The sequence below is a fragment of the Scomber scombrus genome, chromosome 13, assembly GCF_963691925.1.
Source record: "Scomber scombrus chromosome 13, fScoSco1.1, whole genome shotgun sequence".
NCBI lineage: Eukaryota > Metazoa > Chordata > Actinopteri > Scombriformes > Scombridae > Scomber > Scomber scombrus.
Genome location: NC_084982.1, coordinates 9,860,445 through 9,885,061, shown reverse-complemented (window position 1 = coordinate 9,885,061; position 24,617 = coordinate 9,860,445). Strand labels below are relative to the sequence as shown.

The window sequence follows — 24,617 nt, the reverse complement described above, 5'->3', positions numbered from 1 at the left end:
TAGGAACAACCCTGTGAGTCATACTTTGTCTTTATATGTACTAAGGTTTGTGCAAGAACCAGATCATTTGTACTGATCATTTATCCAGGAGGAGCATAAAGTGAACAATTTGATTTGTACTCACCCACCAGCCCTGGCTGGTACTGCCTCCAGAACATAGCCATATACTCGCACTCTTAAGGCCTTCTCCTGCTCAGCTTGTATATTACCAAACTGACAACCGGACACAAATAAATGAAAGCATAAACAATCTTAAATAGTGTTACAAACTAACTTAGTTACCGTCTGAAAAAGTTTAGATTTAAGCATTGTGGATAGTGATAAAATAGCCGGACTCAAAGTGTTGCCTGGTAGACTAATGTCTGCGATGGGACATCCTCATGCCTTTAAATTATCCTTAAAGAGGAGATAAAACATACCCAGGGAAAAATTATGTGAATCACAAATGTTGATTGATAGAGCTGGTATCAAATCCCACCTCTCTTCAAAATGTAAGAATTGGCAAAAAGCTACGAAAACTATTAATCACACATAAGGCAAACATAAAAATGTTATTTTTAAGGGCCATTTGTGTTATACAGTATGTGTATGTATATGTGCATGTGTGCATGTGTGCACACTATGCCTGACTGGTCACTTGGTATGAATTGGAAGTAGAAGACTGAAGAATTCTTGGCGAGCCAAAATGCAAGAGAGTATTTCTGTACTCAATCTGATTTACAGAGCTAAATGTACATTTTCATGTCAAATGTCAAGTTAATGAGTGAATTTTTATTTTATTCAGGAAATACTAAACAGAGTATGATCTAAGAGTTTTTTGAGAGTTGAATGAGCAGAAAGGAGAAGATAAAAGAAGAGGAAAATGCTGCAGATTTGTGAGTGATAGTGATTGTTTTTTCAGCCTGGGACTGCTATGTATTTCTCTGTCCATGCATGACTTTGAATAACCTTTTACCCCTCCTCCACTGAAGCTTTAAATATGTTTACCTGTCGCTCTGTTGTGTCTCCCATGCACCTTAAATCTGACCATTAAATCAAACAGGACAGACATCTACAGACTGTCTGTCTCCCTCTGACTTTTCTCGCAGTATATCACTAATATGATTTTGTCTGTTTGCCAAGCCGTGTGTGCAGGTGATATAGAAGGGAGGCAGTCATACCATAGTGTGATGTGGGAGTATGTGGGGTTCTGTACATATGTGTGACTGTGGAGTGTTTTGAATTATCCTGTAGGTGTGACTTTACATTCTCATAAAGAGTTTCCCCAATCACAAAACAAGTGTGCAGGGGTCACAAAAGCAGAAACATGTTAAAAGAATAGTTCAATATTTGTGGGAACTGTGTTTATCTGCTTTGTGAAAGTTAAATGAATAAACTTGTATGTTCGAGTTTAATTGCCTTGAACATGGAGCTGGAGTCCAAACATGGTGAGCGTAGCTTTTTATGAAGTTTGGAAATGGGAAACAGCCTGGTTCTATCCAAAGTGAAAAAATAGACCACAAGCTGTATTATTTACACATTGAACCCCGTTTGTTTAACACACACATAGATACAAATGTGAAAATGACAATTGGTTGTTTAAGGGCACGCAATCCACAGAGTTTAACCATTCCAGCAGCCCTTTCATGTAGCATTTCTGGCTTTAGCATGAGTTCCCAAGTATAGTTGGTTGGTTTTGGTCTCTGTATAGCCACACAGTCACTGCATCTCATTGTTAGTTGCTTTTTCCATTTTTACCCTTCTGTTTATGTACGAGTTGAGAGAATGCGATACAACATGTTAATTATTCAGCTGTAAAATTGTTGGTGGGCAACTTTAGGAAGTGACTTTGCCCAGCCAGAGAATTAGTCTGACTCATAACCCTTCTTCTGTACCTCATGAATAACACTATCAAAAAACATTCATGGACATCTCTATTGAACAGAGGTCTTTCCATTAAAAACCATCTGACAAGGTTGATCCATTCTGTTTGTTTTTGATGTTGTGTCACGTGTTTTATTTGGATACACTCATGTTTTTATATGGAGGCCAGGAGAGAGAGAGCCCTTTGAATCAGACTCGACCCACCAGGCCACCTCATGCCTTGTAAACCCTTTGTCCGTCTCTTTCAGTGTGGTGATGTCATCGTTGGACAGCCCTGGGTGAGAGACTGGAATGTTAGAGCCTGTTGATTGAGCATAGGATCGTGGGTGCTATGTGTGTGTGTGTGTGTGTGTGTGTGTGTGTGTGTGTGTGTGTGTGTGTGTGTGTGTGTGTGTGTGTGTGTGTGTGTGTGTGTGTGTGTGTGTGTGTGTGTGTGTGTGTGTGTGTGTGTGTTTAACATGAGGAATGAAGAGACTGCACATGTGTTTGTGCATGTGTACACTTATGTGGATGTATGGAGGCTTTGGTGCAACACTGCTGTGTGGAGGCTTGTCTTCAGTCCAGCTGAGAGCGGGGGAGTGTGTGTACAGTCACTGCAAACTTACAAAAATTAAATAAGGCCACTACTGACTTAGAGTCACAGATATATGTATGGCAGGATGACTATGTGATTGTGATTGAGTGTAGACTGTTTGGAGTCATAATGGCTGGTCATGGTGTGACCGTGGAAAGCCTCCAGTGAGGGCTTCATTACACATTTAGTTCCTCTTGGGTAGAGAATTCACCAAAATATTTGATCAAGTAGTTTGTGTTTTCTTTAACCCAAATTCTATAGTGTGTACAAACACTGTTCACATGACAAATGACTGACAATTTAGAAATATAGTAAAGGTTATGGGATTTTGACCTTATTGGAACGTATCACTCTTCATGCCCACAGTTCGCATATGTTTCTCGGGGCGGAGGTCTATGAGAGAGGGAGGTGGTGGTGGTACGAGTCCTGGGAGCGCCTCTGCCAGAGCAACAAGGTTGTTTTCATAAAAAACTGAATAACAAACCTCTGGCCTTGTTGGTGGTGAGAGGGGCATTTTTGAAGTGACACAGGGGGCTCTTAAAAGCAGTGATTTATTGCTGGACCCATAGTAGGGGGCAAAGAACGAGAAGTACCCACCCTGAGTGTAGCAGGTGTGGGCTGAACAGCATGGTCGTCACAACTAGAAGTGAAGGGGGCAGGGACTGAACTAATTTTAAGGCAACTAAAAGTTATGTAGGCAAAGTGTGGAACATTTGTTTTACTGCTTGAGGGTGCAGGATTAATTAAAGTGATAGCAAGTGGTAGAGAATAGACAACCATTACTCTTGAGACATCAATTATTCGCCGTTATTATAAGCTGCTAGCCTATCTGGTGTTTAGGTAATACAAACATGTGCTTACATCGAAAACATATCATCATCTTATGAAGTCTTATTTGTGTGTTTTTGACCCTGAAAAGTCTTGTTTGTGAAAAATATTGGTGTCATTGCCTGTAAAAATGAATTTGTTTCAAAAATTTGAAGAAATGAGGGTCAGTATCGTTAACAAAGTAAGGCAAATGGTGGAGCTAGCATCACGGAAAATGACATTTATCAATTCTCAAAAAATCGTTATTGGTAACAGAAATTGGCAACATGAATGTCTGTACAAAATGTCATGCCAATCAATCCAACAGTTTGACAGAGATGTATTTTTCAGGATCAAGAACTGGACCAACAAACCTACATTCCCATCCCTAGAGCATCACTAAATAAGTCTTGATAAGAAAGAGACACATGCAGTGTTCTGTTGTGGCAGCGTCCATACAAACATGATTTGAATAGTATAATGATTATTATTCCTGACATAGTTTGGTGTTTCTTGCTTTACTGCTCTCCATTGTTCCTGTGGGTTAGTTCAGTGGGACCTAAGGTCAGAGAAGGAAGGTCAAGGTTCACTCTTCTGGGCACTGGGGTAAAAGTTCAAAATAGTAAAAGCCTAAAAAGAAAGAAGCTGATCACACACTTGTTGAAAAGCAATGTCGGTATAACCCTGATTTACTTGTTGTCCTCTGAAAGGATCCCCCGGTAGCTGGATGCCTCTAGGTGACATCATGAAGAGGTAAATATTAACCCAGCGTGAGATCGGAATCTGGTATTTTTCAGTATTTGGATAATGATGCAGCAAAGGGACGCTCTTTTATTAAAGAAAACACTTGTTCCATGGCTGACAAGGTAGGTAATATACTCTGTCTATCCCATATTTGTGACACTGATTAATGGATTACTCATATTTTTGGGTGCCTAAATTCCACAGTGCTATGTCCCTACAGGCGAGGTGACATGGACACTTTCCGATGTTAACTCCTGTTTGCACTGCAAATTCCAGGATTGCCTCATGGTGAAGAGGAAAGAAGTTAGGAATGTGGAGGCCTTACAGACTCAGATGTCGTAAACTCATCTGAAAATGTGACGGGGCTATGGGACAGCAACTTTTGAACTGTTAAAACCAGATTCTTGACGGTGAGTTACTGTGGTGATGGCCTGACTGTCTCAGCTTTATGACTGTAAAATGTAAACTCTGCAAATATTTGTAAATGCAACTACATTTGCCATGCTGCACTGAAGCACGGCCAGTGAGCTGCTGGGACCCTGTAGGCCTTTTTGACAACATGTGTATGCATGCAAGGTCACAGAAAATAGTCTGTGAAAGTTGGTGACCAAGACCAAGAAGTGATAAATAGCAGGTTGGGCACAGATTGCTTCGTATTTTACAAATACATCTGATAAGAACACTTCATTAAGATTAGCACACACTGACACTCTATTCAAATGCAATTCTCTCTGTCATCTACTTGTTTGGACAATTAATAAGCAGTATTTATGGTGCAACCAAATTAGTGTTTTTGTTCAGCCGCTAAGTACTCCACTGGAGTGCGAAAACACAAATACCTAGTGTAACTCACATCAGGGGTTCTGGACAATGTCAGGCATAATACGCATCATAAACTTTCTCAGGGCACAGAGAAGGTTTGCCAACTGGTGGGAAAACAAAGCCACTCTATCTTATGTGCTGTGTGCAATTCTGTGTTTGGATAAGCGTGTGTGTATACACGAGGGCTAAATATATGTGTGACCTGTACTTGCATTTGTGTGTGGATTCTGCAGTAGTCGTGCTCTCTGTTTATGTCCCAAGTTGGGAAGTGACTGAGCCATGTTCTTATTTTATTCTCATTGAGCAGGGAACAGCATCGTGTGTCTGCCACATGCTTCTACTCCTCAGGCTGTCGCCATGTGGAAGACAAACTGCACAGCTTTAACTCTCAAATATGATAATAAGCTGATTGACTGCAGAGCAAAATAAAGAGTAAATGGGAGAAAGTCCTTCAATCTTATCTTGCTCAGATGTTAAATATTCTCTCAAATTTCCCATGTATGCACTACATTTGAAATCTTGTAGAACATCTTATAAGTCTTCTTCATCCCTAACATTTACTATTTTAATTACATAATCTATTCTTAAAAAAGGCCCTAAAACTTAATTCAGTGTCACAAACAGAGACCTGGACATCTGCTCGTGTCTGTATCAACTACACGGTCGCCAATAAAGTTGGAATAAAATATTTTTTACCTCTTTCCATGAAATAATTGTGACAATGAGATGTATTCTTGATAGATAAAGTGTATACATTCTCAAAATTGTATTGATCAATCTCATTATATCTGGTCAAAGGTGATTACTGATGTGTATAAATAGAAAATAAAAAGAGGAATGTGTCTGAAAACAAAATTATTCCAACTTTATGGGCGACCGTGTACTTGTCTCCTCACACGTAAAAATCAACAGAAATGATATTTTGTAGCTGTTTGAATAGTTCTTCATACTTGTATACTTATACTTATATGGCCAATTTATGTTGTGTATGTATGTGATATGCAGAATGTAAAAGTAAAATGTATTAAATCCGTATGAAAGCAAACAGAATCACCAGAATTGCCCTGATATTACAGGTTTTTCCCTGTATTCAAAAAGCATATACATATTGAACCTGCACTGATTGATAAGATTGATCACAACACAAGCTGTAAACACACAGCAGACATATTATCACCCTATAAAGTTATGGCAAACTTCTCAGCAATCAAATGCATTTTTACTATTGCTATTTATTTGTAAATAGTGTAAAATGTGTCTTTGGTTGTGTAAAATGTGCATTTTTTCTTTGGCTGCCTGACTAATGTAAGTCCATTATTTCATCTGCTATTAATTCCTGAGAAACACATCTGGCTCTTTAGATTCTAAATACTCCACCATGTTCACAAACTGTGGCAGTGGTGGCGAAGTGCGGCCGCCACGAGTTTACATAAAGAGTACATGGCAACTCGCCGCAGGCCGCTTTTCACCTCTCTTCGGTGTGTTCCCCGCATTACACATAATCATTTTGTCTTTTGCCAATATGAAAATATTGATGAGTGCAACTTTATGTTAACTATAGATGTGAACTTCATCAGGAATAAGAACAAACTGCATGCTGACATGAATCAAAGTAGTGCGTATGATAGCCTGAGAATAACAGGACTAAATTTGTATGCAGGGTTTACTTTCACATACAGCAGCTTACAGTACAGCAGGTGCAAGGCGGCTGGTGAGGGGCCGTTGTTAGGCCCATTGAGTCTTCATTAATGGAACAGGAAGAGAATTGAAGCACGAGGGCAAACACACACAACTCATTACCCCCTGGCTATCGTGTACCTTTCACACCGCAACTCAAAGTGTGTGCCTGGGTGTGTGTGTGTGTGTGTGTGTGTGTGTGTGTGTGTGAAAGGGAGAGTTTGTGGTGCATTTATTGCATTTATATGAGTTTTGTGTTTGAGTGGGCGGGCAGGGAACAATTACAAGCTATGCTCCTTAAAGTATTTAAACTGAAAGTTGTGGGTTATATTACATACAGTACCAGTCAAAAACCTAAACACACTCATTCATGTTAATGGGAAGGTGCGTCCAAACTTTTGATGAGTACTGTATATAAACTTCATAGTAATGTAGCTTTAAACTGATCGACTGATCAATTAATAAAGGACAATGACTTTCAATCATTTTCACACAGATAGCATAGAGACACTGATGCACTATTGCATACACTCATACAGTAACGAAATTTGTGAGACTAATGAACATCATTGCATCATCACAAACGATTGACAGTCCTCATTTACCAAATCAGTTCGGGACCAGTGAGCTGACTAAACTGACACTTGGCTGTTGGAGAGTGAACAGGGCATCCACCCTTTTACACCACTGTGTCACTTTGGAACCGCATTCAACCACCGCCTCTCTCACACACGCACACTTTAAGCCACCTTCGGTCCCGACACAGTGCTGGCCTCTGTTCTGTATCTAAAATCATGAGAGGAAAGAGCCGGGTCATTTACGTGAAGGAAATAAAAGAGAAGACACACTCATAGCAGAGGTATAGTACAGTACAGAGAGTCATGCCGTATGTACATAGTGTATATAGTTACCATGCAGACACGTCAGAGTTACTAAGTTGTTGTAGACAGGTGTCAAACTGCCCTGGAAAGTGTCTGTCGTCACACTCAACAAAGAACCTCTGAGAAAAAGAATATATTTAGTCTGTGGCTGTGATTGAATGCTGCGTCTAAGTGCTCATCAGGCAGCTTTTCACCACGTATAATGCTGACTTAATTTTTCACACTTTTGCTATGACAGGTATAAAAGCATGGATGTTATTTTTCCTTCTGCTTTTAGCAGAATACAGATGCAACCTTACATTGATGGATGATCCTCACATGATTGAAAGAAAAACTCAAAAGCATTTTATGAGTTATTACAAGTATATGGTATGCAGTGGGAGAAGACATACTCTCATTACACAACTGAAGATAAAACACACTATTATAAGATAAGAGAGTGAGAGAAGTGGACATTTTACTTTAGTATTAGAAGTGAAACATGTGTATGTACAAAGGAATGTACATATGTATGTATGTATGTATGTATGTATGTATGTATGTATGTATGTATGTATGTATGTATGTATGTATGTATGTATGTATGTATGTATGTATGTATGTATGTATGTATGTATGTATGTATGTATGTATGTATGTATGTATGTATGTAGTATGTATGTATGTATGTATGTATGTATGTATGTATGTATGTATGTATGTATGTATGTATGTGGGTCAATGACGTATAAGGATTTTCAACAACTCAATTTTAGAATAAAAAAACAAGCATATCTAATGCAGTAGTTCAAACATTCAGAATGTTGTGTACCTGACAATTCATATTACAATTTGAAAGTGATTTTAGTGGGGGTTTTTCAAGATTAATTGGCACTGGCCTGAAAAAAAAAGTCATTTGGTGCGACCATGATTCATCTTGAAATATCTTTTCTAAATAAAAGATCATCATTTACAAAAATTAAAAAAAAAATTAAAATACTTTGTTTCCAAACACTTTATATTACTGAAAACTTGTAAAAAAAAAGATGTGAAGCGTGTTAAGTAAATTGATTTATTTCAAGATGAATCATGGTCGCACCACATGACTCTTTTTAAGGCCAGTGCCAATTAATCTTGAAAAACCCACTAAAATCACTTAATTTCAAATGTATAATATGGATCTTCAGTTACACAACATTCTGAATGTTTGAACTACTGCATTAGATATGCTTGTTTTTTATTATTCTACAATTGAGTTGTTCTAAATCCTTATACGTCATTGACCCATGTATGTATGTATGTATGTATGTATGTATGTATGTATGTATGTATGTATATATGTATGTATGTATGTATGTATGTATGTATGTATGTATGTATGTATGTATGTATGTATGTATGTATGTATGTATGTATGTATGTATGTATGTATGTATGTATGTATGTATGTATGTATGTATGTATGTATGTATGTATGTATGGACTAAACTAGCTAACTGTACATAAAGTAGTTGAAACTAGCTCCACCTCCAGCAGCTACAACAGTAACATGCTGCTCTAACACTGATGTCTCAGTATTAATAATCTAATGATGTCATATATAATAATAAATCAGTCAGAGGGACCAAACCACTACTTTTACAGCAATACTTTAAGAACATTTTGTCGACAATACAGGCTTGTACTTTTAGGATCTTTTGTGCAGGACTTTTACTTGTAATGAAGTATTTTTTTACAATGTTGTATTAGTGCTTTTACTTAAGCACATGATCTGAGTACTTCTACCACCACTGCTTCTGAGTGAGTATACATACTGTATTTCTACACACACTTGTTTGTATTATTTATTATAGTCTGTTTGGCCTGTAAATGTTTAGAGTTTTTTCCCCCAGGTGTGTGCCAGAACAGGTGATCTTAAACAGCCAGTCCAGTGTGTCTGGGCTCATACGCAAGAATAATGAATTACTCTGCTATTTACTGCATTCGGAGACGTGTACATCACAACATTTATGGGGGACAAATTCCACCTTTATCATTGTCATCCACTGTGGGACGTGAGCATGTTTTGCCACTATAAATTAGCATTGGCATAACTTCTCAGGAGGTTATATTTACTCTCCCTCCATACCTCCCTCCTTTTCTTTCCTCCTCTCTCTCTCTCTCTCTCTCTCTCTCTCTCTCTCTCTCTCTCTCTCTCTCTCTCTCTCTCTCTCTCTCTCTCTCTCTCTCTCCCACCCACCCACCCAAGTGGCTCCACCCTGCAGCAGATATAAGCTGTGTCCACAAGGTGTGCATCTGTTATGAGCACATATCCCAGGGTTGTTGTGTGGTTGTCTGTCTGCCTGCTATTCTTTCTGTGAGTCTGTCTGCAGTGATTATTTCCCCATAAACGGCCACTCACAAAGGTAAGCACTGTCCTATTCTCACTACATCCTCTTGATTTTTATCTCTAATAGCAGCTTATTTGTGTGATTTTACAAGTTTAAATTGTACAGCTGAAAGTTTTCTTGCAGCATGAGAATTGTTGTATTGCTTATCAAGAATTGCTTGTGCTCTCTGTTGCTCAGTGTGCAGAGTTGTTCAACTACAAACTGTACACCTTTTAAAGAGTCTGGTTTGAACTGGAAAAATTGTTGATCAGACTCATCGCAACATACAAAATAACTTTTTTTAAATTAAATGTGACTATCCCTATACATTTTCAATTATAACACAACATGTGCTCAATGGTGTTCATGATCCTTGTTAATTTTAGTCCAAAATCTGGTGTATGTTTTTATTGTTTTTTTTGTTGTTTTTTTGTTTTTTTTGTGAGGGACAGAATTTAAGTGTTAGTGACTTTGTTTTGGGCAGCCGTGAGATCTCATACATATGGTGTTTAACTGTGGCATCATTTCTACACATCATCATCCTGCAGAGAAGCAGGCGGAGTAGAACATCTTCCCAGCTATAGAGAGTGGTGTTTCTAGGCTGCTGCCTTAACAGTACCCCTAGTTAAGCTGATTTCTCCAGGGCTCCAGGGAGCTGAAATGTACGCTACGTCCCTTTGTGAGAGAATGCCTGTGTTGAAAGCAAATATACATTAAAATGTGTGTGCATGCAGAAAGCTGAAGCCAAACTGTCAGATGTATGTGATGGGGGCAAGAGCAGCAGTTTGGTGAGAAGAGACTGCAGAGCAAACACTGTCTCTGTCTCTGGGCGACTCTGCCTCTCTGGTCTGATTTGCTTTAAAATATTCTCTGACACTGCTTGTCTATTCGGTGCCTTAACAGTTACAGTGGCAATTCAACTCACTTGTCACAATATAACATTTTCATGATCTGGATATGGTAGTCAGTACCACTACTCTTGATCAGATATTCAGGACGGGTGCACAAACTGAGGGATGGATTTGAAGTTTCAAAAGTTTTTGAAATGACATATTTTTGTTTCAGGCTTTTTGAAGCCTATGTAGTTTGTATTAGTACTAGTAATTGTTAAATACAGTGTGAGTATTCAGAAAATCCACACATTTCTGCCTCATGGACTGATGCCTTCTACAGAGACTACAATTATTTACTTAGAAAACAACGTAATGGAAATGATTTACATTTTCATTTTGTGTCCTGTGGGATTAACAGTGGATATGTGGCTTCACCAAAGAGCTTCTAGTCACTTCAGAAAAATCAGATTAAATATTTTCTTTATTTTATGTTATCAATGCTTTGTTAGGATGAAGATCTTTTTGTTCTCGTGTTGACTACTGATATGTAGTTTTGTCTTTACTTTACGCTGATCTGATTTGTTTGTGTGATATTCAGGGACCTACATCATATTGTGTGCAGAGAAAATCTATTACATAAGGTTCTAAAACATTTTACATTAATGTTCCTCAGCTTCCTTTTTCCTAATTTTCTACTGATAACAAAGTTCTCCTCTATTCCTGTACACAGTTTATTTTTCTGTCTCTCTTTGTATTTCTCTCCCTTCACCTTTTGTTTATCTAGCTTTGCACTGCATCATAGTATAAAATCAGTGTATTAATGTAAGTGTGTGAAAAGTGCTATAGAGGACGAGACCCTCAAATATAGCTGGTCCTGTGCACAAATGCATTCAACATTCTACCCTCCTGTATACATTATTCACCAAACTTCAGGAATGCCTATAGGACAGAAGGACAAAAGGACCCTATGAAAACCAAGAATGATGGTTGGGTAAAGCAGAGGGGAGGAGGTAAACACTTTGGTCATTTAGCTGCACAGCTGTGGCAGAGTGCGTATGTGTGTGTGTGTGTGCGGAGTAGCTGTATTCCCCTGGTTTGTTTGAACGAGGACGTTTGCAGCGTGACTTGAAGAGGTGTTAATTTTATGAGGTGTGCTTTGTGATAAAAGCTGCGTTTAGGGAGCCGAGGAACTGCAAATGTTTTTCCCTTTCACTGAGAAACCACAATGTCAGTAGAGTTACCAAGATTGAGTGTAAGGGCTTAAGTATAAATTTGTTAATGGTTTGCGGTGCAGGGGAGGAAGGCAGAGTGGTTTGCCAAACATGTTCAGTGGGATTTAAACACTAGCTTTTGGTCAGGGTGCCTGTTTCTTCTCCAGAGGGACAAAGTAAGACCTAATTGGCAGAGAAAGTGAATATTCTAGGCTCTAGATGCTTTTTACACACACAACCATGCGTCAAAAGCAAGGTAAATACACATGCATGTCTGTTCACATAAGAACACTTTACACACCAACAGATCCATGTGATCAATATCATTTGATCTCCTTTATCTCATCTATGTTTGACTTTTTCTGTAGTTCCTTTTTCAGGTCTGTTTGCAAGGTGGTTTAGTCTTGCCCCCTAACCTCCACTGCACCCGGCAAGGTCACTGAGTGGCTTCGGGTCACTGAACCGGGATGTTTCCAAAGGGAGAGAAAGGGCAGCGAGGGCAAGCAGACAGACAGAGACATAGAGGAGAGAAATGAGGGTGAAGATGGTGCCAAACAGACATTTCTCTGTTCACACAGATACAAAGGGAGACGGTGAGAAGAGAGCTGTCTGTATCTGACAGAAGACAGAGTATAGACAGATGTGTCCAGAGGCACTGGGATAGTAGAAACAGAGCTAATATTTCCATCTTAGTCTGATGTTCGAGAGGTGAGATTAACAAGTGCTTTCGAGGAAGAACGCTGCACACTGACTCTTCAGTCTGTCAGCTGACCTCATTTGGGTCAGTCACTGTATGCGTAGGAGTTGGTGTATGCTTTTTTGACAATATAAATCCAGGTGTTTCCATATGTGAGAAATCAGCCAACTGCCACTCTCATTTATTGTCTTGAACTCTTCTGTATTTCCTGTCCGACATTGTTGGGTGCAAGGAATTAATAACATTTACATGAATTACATTGTGCGGAGCGTCATATTTTTGACACTAGCAATATGACACACCTGTTATGTCTTTGAAGTTATGCAGTAACTTAGTAGTATCTTTAAAATATACTATGTTTAATGGTAGTGCTAATAAGCATCATATGATATGTACAAAATAAGTAATTCCTTAGCAAACAAACTTGCATCAGTAACTTTCAGTTTTCTCTTTTGAAAAATATTTTAAGTTTAAAACTTTTTGCAGTGAATCTAATTTCAAAAATCATATTTGAAGTTACTTAATGAATATAATATAATTTTTTAGTGTTTCTTCACTACCTTCTTCTATCATGTAATGGTACATCAGAAGCACTAAGGAAGCTGGTCTTCATTACAACATACTGTAGTTTTGATAGCCTTATTCTTTCTTTACACATCTGGAGCGATTGCACAGCTGCTGCGGTTTTAATGAGATTCTAGAGATCGAAGCTTATATAAACCTTAGTGGCCAACACCTCAACTTCCGCAGGGTGAAGAAAAAGTCAGCAGCAACAACAGCTTACACACATATGATGCCCATGAGTCCTTTCTCACATCGCACACCTGATGAACAATTTACTGTGTTTCATTTATGTAAAATGTCAAAAAGATGGACATCTGGAAGTAGTCGGGGAAACACACTTTCTCTCTCTCTCTCTCTCTCTCTCTCTCTCTCTCTCTCTCTCTCTCTCTCTCTCTCTCTCTCTCTCTCTCTCTCTCTCTCTCTCTCTCTCTCTCTCTCTCTCTCTCTCTCTCTCTCTCTCTCTCTCTCTCTCTCTCACACACACACACACACACACACACACACACACACACACACACACACACACATACAGGGTAGACTACTTTGTTTATTTTTGAGACTGTCTGGGCCAAGCAGGACATGCTGAGAGCTCAGTGGTGTATGACCAGCCACACATGATTCTGGCAGCAGATGTAGTCCTGTGTCCCCCTAGGCTGTTGTCTAAATTACAATTTATTTAATTTTAGTGACAGAACTCAAGGTAATGGGCGGTGATAGTTATATAGTAAATTTCGTTTTCTAATCATGTATTTATTTGTACTTTTTTTTGTGTGAAATACTGACTGGTTTATGAAAATATAATATTTACTGAATATTCTACACATGTGGTTGCACCCATAGCTTGGGCAAAATTGCAATTGTTGCTGTTAAATGAGCTTGGAGAAAAAAAATCATATACAAAGATACATACAAAATGCGTACACATACAATACACAATAATAGATCCTTTTCCATTCATCTTCAAATAAGATTTTATCAATCATTATTTTAATTTCAATTGGAAAGAAGTTACCAATTAACGATTACTTCATTCTTTTCAATTGTACCAGTAAACACTGACAGTGTGACAGTGAGCAGGCACAACACCAGGACCCTTCATCCCTCATTATTTTTATTATTTACAACTGTCCATTCCTACTGTGACCTTTCAAAATTATGTTAGTCATCTGATCACCTATGAATACACATCTGATCAGTTTTTTAAAACAGTTCCAACTTGGTGTTAAAGTGACCCCAGCTGTGATCTATAATTGCACAACTAAATGTCCATTGTTTTTTGCTCTTTTGTCAACAATATTCTCAATGTGTGCATGTGTGTCTCATAAGCACACCAGTATGGACACGGGTGTGAAGTGAATGACACACTGATGACACATCTGCCTGGCATGAAAATGTAGAACATGGTTGCTACTTCTGTTTAGTCACTCTTACAAGCAATCTCTTGTCAGAAAGTCATCATGGGGAGCTAAATTGTTTTTCACCATTGTGTGAAAAACTGAACTGCAAAACCTTCAAAATGTGATAAACGGCTGAGAACACACTGCTAACGCTGTGTCTGCACACAGCTGTGTCACTTTGCTGTGTAAGTGACTTCATGTCTGCCATCTGTGTGGATATAGATAGAGGGAAGACCTTAACACTTAAAAATAAACTGAACAGGTGTAACAAGGTTCTCTGTGGTCACTTTATAAGAACTGCAGCTTTCTTTTCTTGTTTTCTCTAATAACAAGTTAAAACTTGGAAATTGCTGGTTAATGTTAATGTCAGAGTCTTAAAGTGCCCCTACTGTATGAATAAGGGAGGCAACACCAGGGAGGCAACACTTATGTTGAATAATGTGTCAGAGAAAAGCACACCAGGTAAAGGCAGAAGGCGTTTCCATCACTATGTGATCACCATAACGACGTTATGGTGTTGCTATGTGACATTGAACAGACCCTCGTTGTTCGGTCCCTCTGATCTGTATTTGCAAGTTTTTTGTCAGAATATTTCCACCCCTTTAAAAACACACACACGTACTGACACTGAGCTGGGACCTTCCTAAAAGGTAATAAAACTGTCACACGTATTTTCTTAAACCTTTTTATGTATGTATACATGGTCATGTTTGGGCACATACTTACATTATGTATCATTATGCATCATATGATATATATTATTTCTGATATGTTGGATATTACTAAAGACACTATTGTCAGTTTCAGTTTTTTAAAATCAAATAAAATAATTTCTAAACTATTACAACAATATATTATAATATCATTTACATTTTCTGTTAAATAACATGTTTTAGACTGACTGCTTGGTGAGTTTGTAAGAGGAGTGTATTTGTAAAAAGTGCACTGGATGCAGGCTTTCCTCAGTGCCATTATTACGTAAGTATTATTGCATTTGAGGATATCTATTATAAGCTATTCTCTTCTATCATAAAAGCGAATTAAAACAGCAATAATATGTCATGTACAAACACACATTGATGAAGTTGTGAATAAAATAAAAATCTGAATGATCATATTACCGTTGCATTGCCATTATCCCAGTTATGACAAAAAATAATGTGTTCTTTATACACAATTGTCACAATTGTTCACCTGCATGTTCTAACTCTCTTGTCATACTTATTCTTATGTTATAATAATGAAAGTGTCTGTGTCTGGAATGCCAATTGTCAGTGAACATTTACACCTTCCTCACAAAACCTCAAAACACTTGTAGGGTCTGTGATGCTTTTGCTGGATTTCTGGACTCTGAGTGTTTTTTGTAAAAAGTATGTCTGAATGTGTCTGAATATTTTGACCTGATAAATATCTCAGGATCAATGCACCTCTTTATTCTAACACTCACCACCCAACTCTCAGAGATCTTTCATCTGTACCCTGCTTGTAGTATTACGTGTATACCATCTGTAAAGAACTATTGATGCTCTTTGTTGGTACAGAAAAATTAATTCTACGAGATTAATTTACTGATGATTAATTGTTTAATGCTATTATGTCATTAAACAAGCATTTTAAATTACGTAAAGTGTCTTTGAGTACCTTTGAGTACCCTGAAAGGTGCTCCATAGATGTATTATTATTATTATTATTATTATTATTATTATTATTATTATTATTATTATTATTATTATTATTATTATTATTATTATTATTATTATTATCATCATTATTATTATCATCAAACCATTCATTTGCTTATTTATTAATTAGATGATATCTAACTAATACCTGAAACATTTTCGAGGCTTGCCTTTTCTCTGTATATTTCTATTATCACTCTCTCTGTTTGCTTTTATTGGCCTCCATAGAATAGAAAATCTAAACTAATCCTCACACACAGAATGGGAAAAGCTTAATGCTCAGGTAATCCTGTGACATACCTCACACCAGTCAGAGAACAGTGTTACACTTGTCTATTCCCTCGATGTCTGAACTGTCTGCAAACCTCACAGATTCATATTGTTGATAACGATACTGGCAACAGTGGGCAGACATAAGTTCCATGTATTGTTTGGACAAACTCAGTTACATTATTCTGGACTCTTTGGTATGTCTGGCTTTTGTCACCATAGAAACTGGGTTAGCTTCCTTCAAAGGCCAGCTCTCATCAGGGGAGACAGTGGCATGGTCATGTCAAAATCACCAGTCCACTGAGAAAAGGTCAAAGATCTAAAGAGACAGTGATGGAGTGGGACAGTAAGGATATGGTTTAGGATGTGAATTAGAAAAACCACAGATGAGTATACACTATAATAAAAATGGCGGTGATCATGTGTTGAACCATGGTGGAGCATGCGGCAGAAGATGAGAAAACAGACACTGAGATAGAAATATCAGTTGTAAAGAATGACAGAATAATACAAGTAAACCACACAGAGGAGCAGCTGAGGGCTATATTCAGTAGCTGTGGAGCCAAAGAAAACCCTTTCCCCTTGCAGAAAGCTTAGGGGATAAATAATGGGTGTAAGGCATATAGTCTGAACTGCACAGCTGGACCGTAACTCTGTTTGCTCAAAAATGTACTTGTTCGGCCAAACATCACAATGCAGGCCAAACGGAGAAAAAAGACATCAACCAGGCACCATCACATGAACGGGTTCTTCCTCACTGGTGTTTAACTGAGACAAGCACTTATATGAGGTTTGAAGGGGGAAGTGTGTTGTTTGTACTTCAGAGAAGCACTTGCAGGAGGGTAATATTTCGTACTACTGCAATGCAACTTCAAGTCTCGTCATCTAACTTGATATTTAATGATGATTTTTATTGTCTTCAGATTTATTTTTTGTATCACAATGACAGACTGAATACATCAATGCAGGTTAAAAGGATAAACATAGAAGAGTGTCAGGACATTAATTTCTGTTCTTGCATATTATCCATTCTCCTGTCATACATCCAAGCTATGTAAATCCTACATATAATATACAATACATTATCCTTGGACATTATTATCTGATATTATATCCTGTAATAATATAAACATCAGCATAATGGCACCTTTGTGTTGTCACTCAGATGGCAGGTAACTGTGACAGTGTTTTTTAAACACTTGCCCCAAAGACAAAACATTTTTTCTGCTCAAAATTTGCTTTTTCAAGATATTTTATTGCAGAGGAGGTTTCAGCCCAAAAAATGTATATCAGTGGAAACTGATGTCATTTACTGTGGCTCCCTCTTGTGGACAGTTGTACTAACTACAGGTCATCCATGCTTAGCCTGTGATTTTGAGTTTGTGGCGCAGATGTCAGCTTTAGTCAGAAGTAAATGGTATAAACTTAAAAAGCCCATTAACACTTTTAATTTGGTCTGTTTCGACATACCAATGCCAAAGTTGAGCAGAAAAATAAATAGCCCAACTTTCTGATTCCTGACTTCTGTTACGATATTACATAGCTGACAAGCTTTTGAGAGCAAAGCATACATTGTAAAGACAAGTGAAAAACCGGTCCACCTGGTCATTGTGTAATTCCAAGGTAAATGCAGCAGAGGGAGACAGAGTGTGACCTCCTACTGCCTGCACTTAGCAAATTATGTTTTACACTAGACTCTCACACTTGAAGACATTAATGGTATTTCAAGAAATCTTAGTCTGGTACTACCCCAATTTTTAATCTATTTGCTAAAAAATGAAAAGAATCTAAATATATCTTGTCTCCTCTACCTTCCGCACAGGCCTTGGCCATGCCTCCCCTCCCTGTCCCCCTTTTCCTGACGCTGCTACACCTTATAATTCTTACTTATGTGAGTGGTGGGGCATACTATGGACACAAGCAGCACCCTCAGCCATACCAGCCCATGCAGCACCTCCAGCACATGGGTATGGCCAAAGAAGGCTTTCCCCAGCAACAGTACCATGGCAAAGAGGTGCCCTACATGCAGTATCCCCACTACAGGAAGGAGCTTCTCCAGTTGCCCATGCACAAAGGCAAAGGAAATGGTCATAAAGGGGGCAACCATAATGGTGGACAAGACAAAGGTGAGATAGTCATTTTAAACAAACAGTAACCAACCAATTTTTAAAAAACATATACATTAAGATCTTGCTTAAGAATATGACATGACCTGCTAAAGCACATCATATTTTCAATGAAAAATTATTATTGTTTATAATGGGTTGTGTGTTAATTTTGTGTGTGTGTGTGCGTGTGTGCGTGCGTGTGTGTGTGTGTGTGTGTGTGTGTGTGTGTGTGTGTGTGTGTGTGTGTATATGTGTGTGTTGATTGTGTGTGTGCGTGCGCGTGTGTGTCTGTGTGTACATTGGCAACCAAATTACCAACATTTTGCTTATGTAATTTTTTTAATTCATCAGTTCTCGTTGGTCATTACTCACAGGTCAGACAATCCCTAGTGGTGCTGAGGGAATTCCCCAAGGAGAGCCAGGCCTAGCTGGACCACCTGGACCGGAGGGACCTGCAGGACCACCTGGACCTCCAGGAAATGGACAGCCAGGACCTGCTGGAAGACCTGGACATCCTGGTCTGCCAGGAGAGCCTGGAGTAGGCAAACCAGGGTTGCCAGGACTACCAGGCAAGCCAGGGGGAAATGGTGAGGTTGGACCACAAGGAGAAATGGGCCCTAGGGGTGAGGAAGGACCAGCTGGACAGCCAGGACCTCAGGGTCCACCAGGACCACCTGGGCTACCAGGAATAGGTAAACCAGGTCTACAGGGATTGCCAGGCCAACCAGGGCCCAAAGGAGAGCCAGGCCACAAAGGTCTGCCCGGACTTCCAGGATTACCAGGACCAAAAGGAGACAAAGGAATGGGCCAGCCAGGACAACCTGGTCACAAAGGGCTCCCAGGACCCCCAGGACCTGCTGGCCCAAGAGGGTTGCCTGGTTTTGGAAAACCTGGGTTGAATGGGATACCAGGCCCACAAGGACCACCGGGAGAGAAAGGTCATCCTGGAGAAAAAGGACCAGCTGGACTACCTGGTGAAGGAGGACAGCCTGGCCCACCAGGTCTACCTGGCCAAGGAAAACCAGGTCAAAATGGCCTACCAGGACAGCCAGGACTGCCAGGTGGGAAAGGGCATCCAGGACCACCAGGCTTGCCAGGAAAGCCAGGACTGCCTGGATTTGGTAAACCAGGCCTCCCAGGACCAAAAGGTGACAAGGGTATGGGTGGGCCACCTGGACCTTCCGGACCAAAAGGAGATAAAGGCCATGGAGGATTACCTGGTATGCTTGGACCCCCTGGACCAAATGGTCCACCAGGTTCTCCAGGCCCCAAGGGACCACCAGGAGGTTTAGGTGCACCTGGTCTGAAAGGGGACTGTGGAGAAGGAGGACCTAAAGGGCTTGATGGAGCCCAGGGTGAAAGTGGCCCTCCTGGGATACCTGGTAAGGATGGTCTGCCTGGGGAACCTGGAGAACCAGGTCCAAGAGGTCCACCAGGACCAGGTGGTGCAAAAGGAGATGGTGGTCATAAAGGTTTACCTGGTACCCCGGGTCCTCCTGGAATTCCTGGGCCAAAAGGACTCAGTGGATTACCTGGTGAGGTGGGACCTCAGGGTCCTAAAGGAATCCCTGGAATGGATGGTGCAGCAGGACCAATTGGGCCTCCTGGTCTTCATGGACCAAAAGGAGATAGTGGCCAACCTGGTCCACCAGGCATCACAGGTGAGGGGAGTCCAGGGCTTCCTGGTCCCATAGGACCTCAAGGGAAAGAAGGCCCATCAGGATTGCCTGGACAAGCTGGTCAGCCTGGCCTTCCTGGACCACCAGGCCCACCTGGAATACCTGGTCTGTCTCCTGACATGGCTGGAGTGCTTTCTGAGATGGGCCCTGGAGTAGATGGTGTTAAGGCTGGTAGTTATGGTAAGAAGGGCAAGTATGGAGGCAATGGGGCAGAAGTCATGGGTGCTAGTGGATTGGAAATGCCGGCATTCACAGCTTTAGCAACAACCCCCTTTCCACCTGTGGGCACTCCAGTAGTATTTGACAAGCTTTTGTACAATGGTCGCCAAAACTACAACCCCCAAACAGGAGTTTTCACCTGTGACGTGCCTGGCATTTATTACTTTGCCTACCACATTCACTGCAAAGGAGGTAATGTGTGGGTGGCTTTGATGAGGAACAATGAGCCAGTGATGTACACATATGATGAATACAAAAAGGGTTCCCTGGATCAAGCATCGGGGAGTGCAGTATTACCGCTACAACCTGGGGACACCGTGTATATTCAGCTGCCCTCAGATCAGGCTGCAGGACTTTATGCTGGGCAGTATGTGCACTCCTCCTTTTCTGGGTATTTGTTATATCCCATGTAAGTGAGGCTTTAGTCAGAGTGGAGCAAAAAATGAGAGCACAATTTTGTGTGACATAAAACATGATTATTTTCTTGTTATTGTAAAGTCAACAATCTGGTAATCTTGTCAGAAAAGATCAGCAGACAGGAAAAATATCTCAAGGAAAATCTGAAGTATGATGTACTGTATATGCAGCAACTTTTATACTGTAAAGCCATATAGACCTGTGCTATTTGTTACAGTTCTGAAGATATAAAAGGTTGTATGAAAAGACATTCAAAGAACACCTCAAATATATTATTTTCTTGATCACGCAAAAAACATGAGCGCAATATGTAATCACAGTATGTATCAACACATGAAGGGAAAATCTGATAAAACAAGCAATACAATTCCAGAAACACTGTTGCAACAGTGTCGCTGCTCCTCATTGCAAAACTGGCAGCTACCCCATGTGGCGAAGAATGTGAAATACAACAGAAAACATGAAGACATATTCACCTAAAAATATATATTTTTTCATGCAGACCTTTGTGTAAATACAGTTTTTGTCTTGATCGATAATGGCAAGAATGTAAAATAGGAATGACAACGCAGATCACTGAAGGTTGGTATTGTTGTAGTTTGTATGTTTTAAAGGAAATAATTTTCTGTTTGTGTAGCCTGCAAACAACTGAGTTTGGGGAAATTGTATTGTGTCAATTACATCACACACGAACAATAATTCTACATAATGGAAGGATATGAAAGTAAATTTGAAAGTGTGTGATGGCAGTACATGTACCAATAATTAGTGTTGACCTTTAATGGATGCAGGATGGTGTACATTTGTGTACATAGAATTACAATTCAACTATCAGAGTTTAATAATCACATACATTAAATATTACTTTAGTAATTATGTTGCTGACTGAAAACTGCCGCCATGAGTAAGATCCAAAGAGTGTTATGTTAACTTTGTCTTAATGCTTGCTTTGTCCAGCCCCCACTAGCTGTGATGCTGCAGGAGATTTTAACACCTGCAGTGGGTACAATGGGCAAATCAGCTGTACAGGTTTATGGGTTTAACAGTACCGTAAATAAATCGATTTATGTAAAACACAGAGGTCAAACAACCACATAATTTTGCCCAGAATTGTGAAAACCACTTCTTCAACTACATTAAACACAATATATGAAAAACTCCCTCATTGTACAGCATTTCTCTGTAACTAATTAATGTTGTACTATGCAAGTATAACTGACATATGGTCAATATCAGAGAGTGCACACCCTGCCTGTGAATATGTATAGATGGACAGTTGTTACTACAATATAATACTCAATCACAGTTACTAAGCAGGGTTCAAGTTAATCCTGCTGTTGGAAGAAAAGTCAAACAAATCCCTAAAGATTTGATCCAATGACTTTGCATTTGACTTTTATGTCAAAACACATCAAATCCATTTCAGAGGTAAATTGTTACCTGATGTATTTTAACTTACTGTATGTTGATTATATTCTGTTACTGTTTTGTAAGCCAAGATTTTAAATTAGGACCATATGTCACATGTTTCACAGCATCCTCTTTCATTAGGATGCATTTCTGACCGATTTGTGGAACATAAACTAGATTTGCCTTTAAAATGGATCAAAATCATTGGAGTCTTAGTGAGTACTTATTGAATATTACAGCAATTCATACAACAATTGTACCAATAATTTATTATTTTGACTGTATGAAAACACTTTTTCAAGCATGAAAACTTCTAAAGGAAAATATATATTTATCCATTTAACCATGGTGCTAATATTGTCAGTGTAACCATAGAACTTATGCGTTAATGTTTCACATTTGTTTTTGTTGTCTATGTTGTTTTTTCTAAATAAAATTTCTTAATTAAAAACTGACATGGACATTTTGTATTTCTAAGCTCACAGAAAGTAAATCAAATCCATTTGACTGATGCTGATACAGAAACAGAAAACTACTTAATTAAAATCACTGCAGGAGCTCATCCTTATCCAAGTGTACTGAAAAATGTTGACCAAATTGTCAGGTCTGGTTGATACATCCAATGAAGAGCACACCACCAAGAAACATTTATGTGATATCATCATGTAAACGTAAGACAGTTTACCATCCAAGAAATTGATGAGTCATTTTTGCTCTAGTTTGACAGCCACACCACATGTAAAGTTATCCATTCCAGCTTTAAACTGTTCCCCTTGTGATGACCTTATTAACTAGAACATGATTGATGTATCACATTGTTTTGCACTCCAAGAAACCTGTTACTGATTATCACTTCAATGTTATTTGAGGGTGCATATTTGCCTGGGGCTACAACCATTCCAGGCCAATCACCTCTTGAAAATTACCATCATTTTGAATATGCACAAATATACTATATAACGTGATCTCCATTGGTGCCACAATTAAATCTGATTAATCAAAAGACTGTATAGCAATAGCGGATAAAATAGACATTGTGGGAGCAGAGAACAGTGTGTGGATCTACTTCTTAAGTCCAGCATCTTTTGAAGAGATTTTTGGATGTATATTTTTTTTAATCCACTGTAGGCCACAAGGAGGACAGTGTGTCAAAAAAAATATTTTTGGGACTCAACACAAATTTCTAATTGTTTGAAAAGTTTCAGGAACATATGAAAAGCAGTGTGAGAGATGTCCTTTCTTTCTTAAGGACCATGACCATCTGGATTCAACATTCAAGGTTCAAGATTCAAGATTCAAGATTCAAGATTCAAGATTCAAGATTCAAGATTCAAGATTCAAGATTCAAGATTCAAGATTCATAGATTTATTTGTCACATATAAGTCTCAAAATGTACAATGAAATGTGGGATGGCTTACTCTAGTGATGAGAAGTGATAAAAGGTTAGTTAGTGTGAAATACAAGTATGGCTCTATTAACCAGGGAAATGCCTCCAGGCCCCAAAGAGCTGCAGGCTTCATACTGTATATCATGTCAAGGGGTTTGTGCTAATTTATTTAAAAGTTTGTGAATATATAGCACAAACGACAACATCTGACATGGTAAAGGCTTTAAGGTGGGGTCTTTATTATCTTATCATTGGGTTAACCTTCCCAGTAGCAATCTGTTATTTTGACACATAAGGCTGTAGCCAAAAACTGTCACAGATGTATTGTTTCTTCTACAAAATGATTGGACATTTAAAAAATACATAAGGTATTAACAGTCAATAACAAACTGTCACATGTATGTTTAAAAGGAGTAGATTATGAAGTTTTAGTTTGGGTAAATAACCCAACAGTAAAATACAAAGTAACACTAAAACTGGGTCAGAACAACAACTTGTCTTGAGTAGCTATCTGAATGACATTTAAGTATTGTGTTGGTGCCCTACTGATCCAAATTGGCTCAAATTTAACCCACAGATTTTTGTGTGTATAGCCCTAAAGGTTCCTAGTGTGATTAATAAAGTTTCCCACCAAATCAAAGGCCAGGTAATATTATTGCAGAGAAAGAAAGCATTGAAAAACGCTATATACTTAAGAGTAGCAGAAAGTAGTGGGTTAATAAGGACCGAGCATCCCATTTTGTCAGAATTGTGAATGGGCGTCAGGATGTCAGCTGTGTGTTTGGGGGAGAGGTGCTGATGCTGCGATGGGAGGTCTTTAAAGAAAATACCATGCGCATGCGCACAGCTGTTTGCAACATCCATTCATCTCATCTTTTGTTAGAGCAATTTTAAACACCGAGTTTGACAGGAAACACGGAAATACGCAGCGGTAAGCATTGCTGTCAAGCTAAAATCTAAATCTAGAGGTGTCACACTCCATGGTCAATGATGATAATGAAACGGCGTTAAGCTACATTATATGCG

The 24,617-nt window shown here is 39.1% G+C and overlaps 1 protein-coding gene across 1 annotated transcript; it reads left to right on the top strand.

Moving 5' to 3' along the window:
• Positions 1 to 9,703: 9,703 nt before the first annotated feature.
• Positions 9,704 to 20,789, top strand: col8a1a (collagen, type VIII, alpha 1a). The gene is made up of 3 exons (XM_062431510.1): positions 9,704 to 9,752; positions 18,193 to 18,496; positions 18,853 to 20,789. The coding sequence occupies exons 2-3, from the start codon at positions 18,202 to 18,204 to the stop codon at positions 20,787 to 20,789; spliced, it is 2,232 nt and encodes a 743-aa protein (XP_062287494.1). The 5' UTR covers positions 9,704 to 9,752; positions 18,193 to 18,201.
• Positions 20,790 to 24,617: the final 3,828 nt, after the last annotated feature.